The 13161-nt window shown below is 37.2% G+C and overlaps 1 protein-coding gene across 1 annotated transcript in view; it reads left to right on the top strand.

Moving 5' to 3' along the window:
• Nucleotides 1-13161, top strand: part of NRK (Nik related kinase) — a 130346-nt gene that overhangs the window by 73319 nt on the left and 43866 nt on the right. The window contains exons 8-13 of the mRNA XM_075539227.1: nt 1027-1157; nt 2978-3032; nt 6951-7029; nt 9147-9322; nt 10068-10131; nt 10517-11663. Coding sequence (XP_075395342.1) covers nt 1027-1157; nt 2978-3032; nt 6951-7029; nt 9147-9322; nt 10068-10131; nt 10517-11663 — 1652 coding nt within the window. The remainder of the gene's footprint in view (nt 1-1026; nt 1158-2977; nt 3033-6950; nt 7030-9146; nt 9323-10067; nt 10132-10516; nt 11664-13161) is intronic.

The following is a 13161-nucleotide window of genomic DNA, read 5'->3' as shown; positions in this document are numbered from 1 at the left end:
ATAAATACCTTATATACTTATGGCTGTGATAGATAACTCCATTAATATGGAATATAGATCATTGTTATCAGTGACTGTTTTATTGGTTCATTATTTTTAAGTTATATCAACTCTTACCCAAGATACCTCAACATAACCTTAAGATATTTTCTCTTTTCCTAGGAAATAGAATTAGAGTATGGATTTTGTTTGCTCGCTGATTATTCTCAGAAGAAGCATTAGATATTAAGATATTAATTGCTCTTGAAATTAGTGAAAGGCAGTTTTAAGAAACTATATTATTTCCTTTGTATCGAAATGCTATGTTACATAACTGGAAACCCAATTTTTCAAAAACTGTGTTACAATATTTGTATGTCATACAGATTTCACAGCAAAATGTGCAGAATATGTAATCCACCATAAGGCTGATCACTCTAGTCTCACTGAGCAACATTTCCAACATATTGAATCTAGTTGCTGGCAAACCTTGACCATTGCAGCAGGAGAAAATCTGGAAGTGAAAAGCCATTGAACTATTTCTACTTGTAGCTGATTCCTGGGGAGCTGTAGAAGAACTTAAACCAAATTCTAGCAGCAAACTCATTTTTCTTCCTCAATGTGATAGGCTCTTTTAATGTCACACATGAAGCTTCTTGGTCATTTACTAAAAGGTTTTGCATTTCTTAGATATTGCTTATAGTGCTGTTCTTCTTCCAGCTTGGTGGCAGGTCCAAATACGACATATGTTATCACTTCAGAGGTTCAGGGTGTACTGATGGAACTTTATTTTTAATATTCATGGTAAACATTCAGCCAAACCTACCATTGATTTATAATAGCTCTGCCGAGTCTCCTTCCAAAGTAAATAGCAGCATAAGCCTATTTCCCAGTATTCCTGGAGTAGACTTCATGGTAAAGTTTGCTGTGCTGGAATGAAAATCTGTTATCCATTGTGGCTTTTGTATTGGCTTTCCAAGTTAAAGCAATAACTTATTAAGCTTCTTGTTACTGATTAATTATTTTGACATATGCTGAATTTTGCAGTAGATTTTGGAGTGAGTGCTCAGGTGAGCAGAACTAACGGGAGGAGGAATAGTTTCATTGGCACACCATACTGGATGGCACCGGAGGTGATTAACTGTGATGAGGACCCAAGACGCTCTTATGATTACAGAGTGAGTGCGAGGATTCAAATTGTAGGGCTAAAAGTTTTGGAAATGATTTTTGACTAATGTTCATTTTTTAAATGATAGAAAGCGAGCAAAGACTTTTTTCACATTAAAAAACTAATAAGAAATGTTAGCCTTGATTCCTACATGTGGTGGAACTATATGCATAAAATAATATTTCCTACAAACTGACACAAAGTAGACTATTGGGAGTTATCCAAATTTGAGAATGTCTAGTTCATGTTGCTTACAATGTCTTCATAAAAGATATTATATTATGTGGCTTTCTGTGGAAATTTAACTTCCAGGGGTAGAGGGCTCTATAAACTTAAAAATGAATAAATGTAAGGCCAATTATTAATCTCCACAGTAACTTTGCTCCAAAAATGAGAGAAATAATTTGATTACTCGCGGTAACAGAGAAAGTTCTTGGCATGGGTCAACTCCAAAACCACAGAAAATCAGTGGAATAGACAAATTAAGTAACAATTCATACTATTTATTAAAATTTCCACTGAAGCTTCAATCTGGACAATATATATCTATGTACACATTTCAAAAAAACTGCTGTGGCAAGTAAGCTAGCTATGGCTATAGACTGGAAAACCTCACTCAGTCTCCACATTGTAAGTCATCCAAGCAATCCATTGCGGTTTTGTTATGTGGATTCTAGTGCTCAATACTTGAGGTTGATTAATTTAACTTTATCTCTCTTCCCTTTCTCTTAAATGTCCTCTGCTTGATTGGCAAAATAAATATTTACTGAGGACCTTTTATATGTCCAGGGCTCAAGGAGGAGCTATAGAGAATATGGAAGCATATTTTAAGCTTCAAGAGGTTTACAGTTAAAATAATGCTTTATAATGGTGTAAATTATTTTTCAGACCTCAAAATACTTCTAACTCCAACTTTTAGTTAATTTTTTACATTGAAACCCTACTTAACTGAAAGAAAGCTTAAGCTTAGGCCATCACAATAATCCATTGAAGTTAACCAATCTATAAAGTGGGCTCTGAGAATTCAGTTCACTTGTTTAGGGTCAAACCACCAGCCAATTGACTTCTGCTGTATACTCTTTTTTTTCCATATTCAAGAAAAACATGTAGTTAACAATATTTCCTAGTGCCACACTATTATTCTTCCCTCCGTTTAATATATGCTATGACTTGCTGAAGCTTTGCTGACCAGGGAATCATACCCTGGTGGCTTAGTGTTTACAAGTTGGGCTGTGATCTGAAAGGTCAGCAGTGCAAGACCACCAGCTGCTCCAGGAAGAAAGAGGGAATTTTCTTCTCCTGTCAAGAGTGGCAGTCTCAGAAACTGTCAGGGGCAGTTATAGTTTGTCCTATAGGATCAATATGAGTTGACATCAACACGATGGCAGTGAAAGTTGGAGTTGGAGGACCTGCTGAAAGAAACTTACATATATCATTTCATTTTTATTCTCATGCCAACCTTTTGAGGTGGGTACTGTTATTATCTTCATTTTATTTAGGAAAAACTTGAGGTATAACATTACATTTCACCTAACATCACACAAGTCTTTATAATAGGACGTCTTACAGCAAGCTCCTTTTGGTATTTCAGTTACGGAAATAATAGTGATTTGTGTAAGGTGAATGTTCCTTACACAGCCAACTCTTACAAACCAATTGTTTCATGAAAGATTAGGTTGTCATAAGCTCAGATCGTCTTCCTGGCATGTCAGGCTAACAAAGCTTCAACTTAGAAAACTCATAAAATGGCTCTCGCTTGACGTGCACTCCAAACAAAGATTGGTACCAGTGTTCTAATTTCAAGTGACATTGTCGTCCTTTTCTTTGCAGAGTGATGTGTGGTCTGTGGGAATCACTGCAATCGAAATGGCTGAAGGGGCTCCTCGTAAGTTAAGATGTTTGACATTTGTTAAAGGTCCGGGAAGCATGCTAGACAAAGATACCTCTGTGGAAAATGACCAGTTCTCACTTGTCCTATTTAGATTTTATTGGCCATAGGTGTTACGTTATGTGTCTAACTGTAAATGGGTACCTGCTCATTCTCTCACTTGCATGACCAGATCGGGGTATATACAAATAGTTTGTGCTTTTTTCTCTTATGGTACTGTACCTTAAACTTACTGATCATTGTTTCAATTTAGCTTTACTAGTGGATCTTGACTGTCATGACCAAACAGAATCCAAAGAATCTCAGTCCATATGGCATATTCTCGGCTATCTCTGTGATAGCTGAAGAAAAGCTCACTTGTTCATGGAAATTGAGCTAATCCTCAACAATTTTGAAAAGTCTGCATATTTTTTTTTCACTTTGAGATGATACAGCTCGACGTTTGGTTCCTTCTTTTTGCCTTTCAAATTACCCAAGTGCCCCCAGATGCCCCCAATGCTCCATTATATAGTACCACAGGAGATGTTAGCAGTTCCTCTCCCTACTCATTTAAGTGACCTGTCAGCACCTAGTTCTCTCCAGGAACTGGTCTTATGAAAGCGAAAATAAGATGTGAATTCAAGTATATTTATTGACAATATTAATGGATAACCCACTAATGTATGGTCCCAGAAAGATAGCTCTCCTCAATCTCTAGATACGACGAATAATTGATCAAGATATTCTTGGTATTGTTGGATGAGAATTTGGAGATATTCCTGGATGTGTTTATGGGGGGAATGCTTTGCTTTCTTCTCTCTAATCAGATCTCCTAGGTTTCTGTGTTCCCGAGGGCTCCATCTATGCAATGCCCCCTTGCCAAGCTCAATAAGCTTGGACTATCTTAACACTGTGCTTCAAAGATCAAAAGGAGAAATTTGAACCAGTAGAAATAGTGGTCACAAATTGATAGAAATTTGGTATTCCTTGGAATAATACGAGGGGACTACGATATAACTGGTAGAGATCACGTTGCCAATATTTCTGTGCAAGTGTCCCAAAATGTGCAAAGTGCCAGAGGCCATTGTGCTAAAAATTACATATGCAGCATTTGTAAAAGTTGAATAAAAACTGGGGAAATTCATATTATTCTTCCTCATCACCCAATTGTTGCTTTTTGGGAAACATGCTTAGATGATACCAAATTCAGCCTCTCTCACTTTAGATAACATATTACAGTTCTGGAAGCACAGACTTGGTAAAGGTGCATGACTGTATCAAGAAGTATATTTCCCATTCTTTCTGAGTGTCTGCCCAAACAGCTCTCCATGGTTTACAGGTATTTCTTGGTTCATCCTTTCTTTCATTTTGTTTCCACTTCTTCATGATATAATAGTAAGTCATATGGAAAATTCTAAGTCACAGAGAAGGAATTTTGCATGGAATATTCACCCGAAGAGTTTCTTGCAAAAAAAATTAGTTTAGGAACAGGACATTCTGAAGTCATAGGAGATGAAATGGGGGCCCTCTTGCTATTTTGACCACGAGCAAAATATCTTGCTTTCTTTCCTTCTTTTTCTTTCTTTCTGCCAACCTCCTTTATTGCCTGTTTTATTAACTTTGGATATTCTTTCAGATTTCTTCCAGTTGATAGTAATTTTAATGTTAGAGAGGATGTCCTTCTAAACTGACAGTTATCCAATAGCTGCCTCTGAAAGCCAGATTAATAAAATAACCAAACCTTCCCTAAAGACCAGAACATACAAAATATGTTGTTAGGTGTCATTGAGTCGGTTCTGACTCAGAGTGACCCTATGTACATCAGAAACAACCACTGCCAGGTCCTGCGCCATCCTCACAATTGTTGCTATGTTTGAGCCCATTGTTGCAGCCACCGTGCCAATCCATGTTTTCAAGGAATTTACTCTTTTCACTGTCCCACTTCTTTACTAAGCATGATGTCCTCCAGGGACTTCTCTCTCCTAATAGCATGTCCATGGTACATGAGAAAAAGTCTTACCACCCTGGCCTCTAAAAAACCTTTTGGCTAGACTTCTTCCAAGACTTATTTGTTTGCCCTTTTGCCATTCCATCCTACTTTCAATATTCTTCACTAATGCCACAATTCAAATGCATTGATTCTTCTTTGGTCTTCCTTATGCCATGTCCCAACTTTCACATGCATTTAAGGAGATTGAAAGAAACTACCATAGCTTGGGTCAGGAGCACCTCAATTCTCGAAGAAACATTTTTGCTTTTCAACATTTTAAAGAGGTCCGGTGCAGCAGATTTACCTATTGCCATGCATCATTTGATTTCTTTCCTGCATTTTGGTGGATCCAAACAAATGAAATCCTTGATAACTTCAGTCTTTTATAATTTATTATGATGTTACATATTTATCCAGTTGTGAGGATTTGGATTTCCTTTACATTGAGTTGTAACCTAGACTGAAGGGTTTCAGGCATTAAAAACATCATAGAAGAGCTAATATCAAGTTGATGAATATTCCCCTATTCTCTCTATTACTGAATCAGTTGTAGGAGAGACAGATCAGGGTCAACTATTTATTCTGACTCTCTCATCTTGTCAACAGTCCACTGGTCAATTTATTTTACTCTGGATTATAATGTCCTCTACTTTAGCAATCTCGCTGCTAACTGTTGAGATTGCTTCTAATATTGTCAGTTGTGCTTTTTACAGTCCTCCTTGGATTCCTTAAGTGTCCTTCTCTTACACCCCAGGTTGATATTTATAAAAGTGGTTCATCATTCAGATTTGCTCTTTCATTATTCAAAGCATTCATTGCTTCATTGTTTAGAGAATTCCTTCAGTTATCAACATATGTTAAGAGTATATCCCATTAAACTACTTCAGCTACACTCAGCTTAATATGTTTCGAACACCGCAAGAGATTGAGGTTTGCTAGTTAGGAAAAAAATGAGCCTCTATTGGTAAAATTTTAAGAGATATGATGGAGGGGCCATTTACCAGCATCCTTTAATGAGACCATATAGGAAACCAACCACAGCTCTTGTTCCTTCTGTTCCTGGGATCTTCTCCTTCCTCTTAGTGAAAATGTACCTAGTCTGTGGCCTATCACTTGCTGCTTCTACTTGGGATAATCACCTTTATATTGCTCTGCTGACATCATCATTGGGAGTTATTTGGTATATTTTTGGAAAGGATGGCTCTGAAGGGTCATTAATATCACACTGTCCTCACATGAATGACATATTTGTAATGTTGGGTGAAACCTGCACTGTAACACTTCTCAGGGGTTTTCTTTTGAATTAAAATGAAAGAAATAATAAACTGATATTTGACACACATTTAAATGCTTATCTCCAAAAAATTTTTTTTAAACAAGTGAGGTAATTAATTCATGCAGCACATACTGGAATAGGCTCTCTTTTTGACTTGTCTATGTGTATGAAAAAGAGAATGAACTTCCATCTATTTGGTAAAGACTTGAAATGCTAGATAATTAAAATATTAATAGTGAAAACACCAAAGTACACATAAGACATGTCTGGTGACTTGCTACTGAACAACAACCATCTTATTTTCGGTGACCTTTTGTCATCCTACAAATGATACATTCCAATTTTACAACACCATATACTTGCAGTACAAAAAAAGAAGGCTGTTTTATTGACTTCTCTAGATAAAAGTGTTCAAAAACACAATTAAATTTTTAATTAATTATTACATTTCAGACACATAGAGATGGTGAACATTTAGAATCTATGATACTATACTGTTTGTATTAAAATGAGCTTTCCTTTAACCTACATTCTTTTGTATCTACCGATTCCTTAATGCCTTTAAAGCGTCTTATGTGGAAGAACATGGAGAATCTACTCTGGAATGAGGAGTGAACTCTCGAATTACCTTTTTAAAATTTTTCTAAACTCATCTATGTCCCTTTTGCAGCTCTGTGTAACCTCCAGCCCTTGGATGCCCTCTTCGTTATTTTGCGAGAATCAGCTCCCAAAGTCAAATCCAGTGGATGGTAAAGATGAATACCTTATTCTCCTAAACATGTTAACTTGACATTTTTATGTAGCCAAGGCATTTTAATTCACTTGATCAGTCCTACTTTACCACTCCCGTTTGACAGTATTTTCTGAAACTCAGTATCTTAACTGGGATGTTTTAAATGATCAGTTTTAATTACGTTCTAACTAGTCAACTAGGAATAAGTAATTTCTTGGTACATTATGATTGCATCACTACCCTGCCCTTCACAGGCATGTTTAGTTGTATCTCCAGTAATGGTTTGTTCCAATGCCAATTCTGTATGAAATTTCTCAATGTACTTAGAAAGGCAATCACCATTGGTGATGGACAGCCCTTCTGTTTGGTCCATTAAATTATTTTCAGACCTAAAGCAGTTAAGGTGTTCCCCAAGGTGCTAGAGCTCAGCCAAACTTGTGAACCCTTATATCTGAAGCAGTGGCATGACTAGGTTGGTGTAACTAGTGCAGGAACTCATGGTCTCATGCTCCCACTCTATCAACCTCCTCTCATAGAAGACCACAGGTAATTACATATTACCAAACCACACACACACACACACACACACACACACACACACACACACAAACCAAGCTCCCAGCCATTGGCTGGATTCTAACGCATATCAGCAGAGTAGAACTGCCTCTATGCACTTCTGAGGTTGTATATATATTGCCTGGAGCAGAAGCCGCATCTCTCTTATGCAAAGCAACTGGTGGACTTGAAATGTTGACTCTGAGGTTAACAACCCAAAGGTAACCATCTCCCCAGGGCTCCTTGCAGAATTCCAAGTCCTGCTTGTTGTCCATTTTAATCACTGAATCGGATGTGATAAATATAGTTGTCAGTTGCTTAACTGTCATATTTATTTGATTAGTCGAATGCCAACAACAAAATTGCTGTGTAAACATTTCTACATTGAGTTGCGACATTATTCATCATATTAGTAACTGTGCAGAAGGTTTTTTAAAATATTTTTCTCCATTAAGTACTATTTCATGCTCAGAAAATTATTGATATAGGGTGCACACATAATCATTACCACACCATTGTAGCTAAAATATCAGAAAACTTGACAAAATCAACTATAAACACAAACAGTGCATGCAGCAGTACATGCGGATGAAACCATGTGATTTGAAGTGTCATTATAAGTGCCATTATAGGTGGGTAGTGACATCTGTGACCAGAGCATATTAGAAGATACAAAAAGTAAATTAGCATAGAGCTTTAGCCTTGTAGGTCTATTGATATTGTAACATATAAGCTGGGCTTATAAAAATGTTTATAATATAACCAACTACAGGAGTATTTTTTTAAGTTAATGAATTTCCACTGAAACATGGCACAACAATCTTTATAGACAAGTCACTTTGGTGTCATGCCCTCGCAAGGTACCATCCAGTTCAGTCCAAACACCCCCCCCACCTGCCCCTCCTAGTAACGCCACTGATATACGACTTGTTGGCCTAGAATCTAAAATTTGTATTTATTCTTAGTATTTACAGCTTGCCCTGGTTGAAGTGAAGACGATGGGTTGATTGATGACATTCTTTTTTGTGATTCAGTTTAAACCTACCCACAGAGTCAGGGTCTCTACCACATTTATTTATGGGTTATTTTGCAATATGGTTTAGTTCTGGTGCTAGTTACACCACATTTTGGATCATTATACCTGTGCTTTTGCAGTTCAAAGTGCATATATAAAGTGAAACTCAGGTTGGGGAGGATGACTGTTGTTGGCTGACCAATGTATCTCATAGCTACATGTACTGCATAAATAATTTCATTGCTGTAGCCACAACCTCACATTTTACTATGTACATAAAGTTCATCTCATTGAAGTTTCTACTCAGATTTGGATAGCCAGTGTCATTGAGTCATTTCTTTTTCTGAAATTTAAATTACATTGTTGGATAATGTGTATTATAAAGCTACAGCATATTGGGCAGTTGAAAAGACTATTAATAGATTTAGAACATCATCTTTGAAAATATAACCTATAAAGTGGCATTTGTCTGGGGCTGAGAGGAGGTTTTTCATGTCTGAGAATGTTCTTTAGTTCCCTTTGACTCATCCCCCCACCCCCAACTTTGATTCATTTCTTTTTAGGTCCCGCAAGTTCCACAATTTCATGGAAAAGTGCATGATAAAAAATTTCCTATTTCGTCCTACGTCTACAACCATGCTTCATCACACATTTGTTCAAGATATAAAAAACGAAAGACATGTTGTGGAGACATTAAGGAAGCATCTTACTGGAATCATTAAAAAGAGGCAGAAAAAAGGTAGAATTTATAGAACTGACTGTTCAGATGTGAATAGAATGTATTTCTTTTCAGGAAGATGAAATATTCCTTTAAAATTATATAGAAAATAAACTTTCTGAAGCCTTTGGGATTTAGGTTTTTCATGAATGGAGCTTAAGCAATGTCGCTGGATTTCTGGGCTTGAGAATATTTGGGTGTGTAGACACATATACATATATTCTCTCTATATATATGTATATATTCCTAGTTAGACCTGCCAAGAAATATTCATATTGACAAAGATCTTCAAATTCTCAAGCAGAAGTTTATAATGTGCCAGTTTTATTTTTAGTAAAGTTCTAAGCAAAGAAATAAAATTAATAGCGTGGAAAAATTATCTTATTTTTCTTTTTTGCTATTTTAATTAACTACCGAGATAGTATATTTGATGCCTGTTAATTTTGAAGTAATTACATAACACATAAAGCAAGTTTTGTTTTATTTACCAATTTGTTTTATTTATTTACCAATCTGTAACTAAAGAATGTAATTAAACAAAAAATATATAAACATCTATTATGGGAGTAGAAAGCTTCATCTTTATCCTTAGAAATAGCTACTGGTTTCTAACTTCTGACCTTGTGAGTAGCAGCCCAACGGTATTCCACTAAGCCACTAGCGCCTCCTCAAGTCTGCTTCGAGATTGATTGCAATGGCACTTCTTCCATCTGCATGCAAGCCTTTGCTGGATGCTTATTTAGTATTTCTTTTATATTTCCTAAAGGGATTCCTCTAGTCTTTGAAAGAGAACAAGCTGTTAAACAGCAATGCAGCATTTACAGATTCAGGTATGTTCAACCAATTATGTGCATAAATTGGTTATAGCTATTTACCCATAAAACTGTTGCATTTGATGCCCAAATATTTGATCCTTTTTGATACAGCAAATAATATGTCTCTTTTCAAGAGACATGGAGGGGAAATGTTCAGGAGAATATTTTATTACTAACCCAAGTGTCCTTAATATCTGGCAACAGAATGATCAAGTACATCATCTGGCTCCTTTCATAATTGGGTGTATTAATACAAAGGACATTTCAGCCATTAGAAGAATTATTCGGGAAATGTTTATTGAAAATAGCTTTGCTACAGTAAACACCCAACTTTTAAAAGAAAAGAATTTCCACTGAAAAGTCTTCATTGTGTGGCAATCACTTATATGTTTCATTTCAGAGGATCATCTTGTACTCAAGAGCTTCTAAGAATGCCAACCAGCAGCAGACGCAGACCACTTAGAGTGCTCTATAGAGAACCCTCTCAGCCACGGTGGTTTCCTGACCAAGTAGAGCCACAGGTTCAGGCACTGAAGCAACTACAGGGCGCAGCCAGGGTGCTCACACCACTACAGGTTCCACAGGGGCAGGCCCCGGCACTTCCGCAAATGCACCAGGCAGGTCACGTGTTCATGCCACTACAGGTTCAGGTTAAGTTTAAGGTTCCCTGGCCTTTACAGATGCAGATTAAGGCATCTCCACGATTCCAGAAGGCAGCCCAGGTGTTCATGCCACTATACCCTCAGCTTAAGAGACGTAGATCTTTACAAAGACGGGCCAGAGTAGTCAAAGTACAACCAACTGAGCCCCAGGCTCAGACCCAGGTATCACAACAACCACAGGATCTGGACCAGGTACCAGAGGAGTTTCATGGGCAAGATCAGGTACCAGAACAACAGCAAAGGCAGGGCCAGGCCCCTCAACAGCATCAGGGGCAGCAACAGGCACCTGAACAGCAGTTGGAACAGAACCAAGTACCTGAGCAGCCAGAGATAGAGGAGCAGGCTCCTGAGCCTGCAGAGGAAGAGACCGAAGCAGAGGAGCCTGAGCCATTACGAGTCCACGCACAGGTGTTCTTGCCGCTTCTGTCCCAAAACCACCATGTGCTGTTGCCACTACATTTAGATACTCAGGTACTTATTCCTGTAGAGGAGCCATCTGGAGAGATACCTCAGGCACAGTCCTGGGAACTAGAGCCCCAACAGATAGTTAGTTCAGTTCAGACACTCATAGAGAGACTATCAAGAGACTTGCTTCAGGCACCAGGCGCACATAACTCAAAGCCACTTGGTCCGCTGCAAATCTTGATGGAAAACCTGTCAGCAAACACGTTTTACTCTCAGCCAGAGCAGGCACGGAAGAAAAAGTCCAAGGTTTCTAGTCTAAGGCAAGCACTGGTAAAACGACTGTCACCAAAGAGGTTTCGTGGACAGTTATCACGAAGATCTGAAGAGTTTCAAGATGTGGAGACCCACAGAAGAAGGCACCAGTACAGATGGGAGGATATCTTTAATCAGCATGAAGAAGAATTGAGACAAGTGGCGAATGTAAGAGCTTCCAATATTTTTACGTGTGCAAAGAAAATAAGCTAGTTTATACTTATGTTTTCTTCTGTAAAACCAAATGAATTAAATATCCACTGTGTCCCAAATTTTACCTAAATAATTTGTGCTTCAAGTAAATTATCCTGAAATGTCCAGGTAATTGTATTTATAGTTGAGAAAAAAAGTTTATGTGAACGCTCCAGGTAATTCTTTAGATTATCCACTCGGTAGAGATAGGTCTTTTAATCATTCATTTTCGACTTATTAGCAAGCAAGAAAGGCACACCGAATATATATTGGAAATTAAAGTTTTATTATCTAAAATTACTTTCATAAGTCAAACTTGAACTATAACTCATTAAAAATGATCAACATTTTTGTTGCATTCTTTAAACCTTTAAGTTTATTTGCTCGTTATTCCTATCGAGATCACTTAAGTTTGCTATTTAAATGAATTTCACTCATTTTTGTAATGCAGGGTATTTTATTCAAGGGTAAAAATTCGAAGAAAACCCTTTTTGAATGCTTCTGAATATGGAGATCTTATTTACAGCTTGTCTAATTTTTCATCCACTTTGTATATAATTATCAAGTACATAGTTGATCAGAACAGAGAAAAGTTACTAATTGGCCTTGTCACATTTGATATAGTGGTATACTGTATTATCTACATAGGATAGATTTAGAAAGGGCCGATAAAATTTTATTTTTTCAAAGTCCTTATTTTTTCAAAGTCCTCTAATATAAGTAGATACAATTTGACTGGAGTTGTTGAATTTAATTTGGCAAATATAATCTGATAATGAAGGGTTTGTGGATTTGCTAATCATATTAATTAGGTAAACAAGGTTAGGAGACAGCTGTTTTCTGATTTTTAACAGCGTCCATTTACCTTATTGTGATGATCCTAATGTAAGCCCTGGTATCGACAACCACCTATTTAATATAAACTAATGTCATAATTACGCATGAGCCTTGTCTCAATGTCTGGATAATGAGTCTTTTGGTTTCTGTTCATTATACCAATTGAAAAATGCTATTTCCCAGATATGATGAACATGTTGTATAAGAGAAGGCCCCAAATGGAAAATGGAGGCCTCACCCCGAGAAATGGAGGGAGATATACAGAGAAGGAAACCAGCTAGAGGAGAGCAATGAGTATAAAATGGTGATATTTGGTTGAGAGTGAACTTTTGAATTGGCTCTGATTCATGGTGTCCCCATGGATAAATGTACTTTGCGGGAGCCCTGGTGATATAGTGGTTACAAATTGGGCTGTGATGAGATAGGTCAGCAGTTCAAAATCACTGGCGTCTCTTTGGGAGAAAGATGAGGTTGTCTATCCCTGTAAAGAGTTAAGCCTCAGAAACTCACAGAGGTAGTTGTACCCTGTCCTAGAGGGTTGCAATGACTCAATAACAGTGGTGATTCTTTCTGGAAGTTGAATTTAAGGGTAGAGAATCTAAAATGCTGGTAATTGTTCTCGAATAAACCCTATTAA

Source organism: Tenrec ecaudatus, chromosome X, assembly GCF_050624435.1.
Source record: "Tenrec ecaudatus isolate mTenEca1 chromosome X, mTenEca1.hap1, whole genome shotgun sequence".
Taxonomy (NCBI): domain Eukaryota; kingdom Metazoa; phylum Chordata; class Mammalia; order Afrosoricida; family Tenrecidae; genus Tenrec; species Tenrec ecaudatus.
The sequence above is the reverse complement of the archived record's forward strand: the minus strand, read 5'-3'. Positions and strand labels throughout refer to the sequence as shown.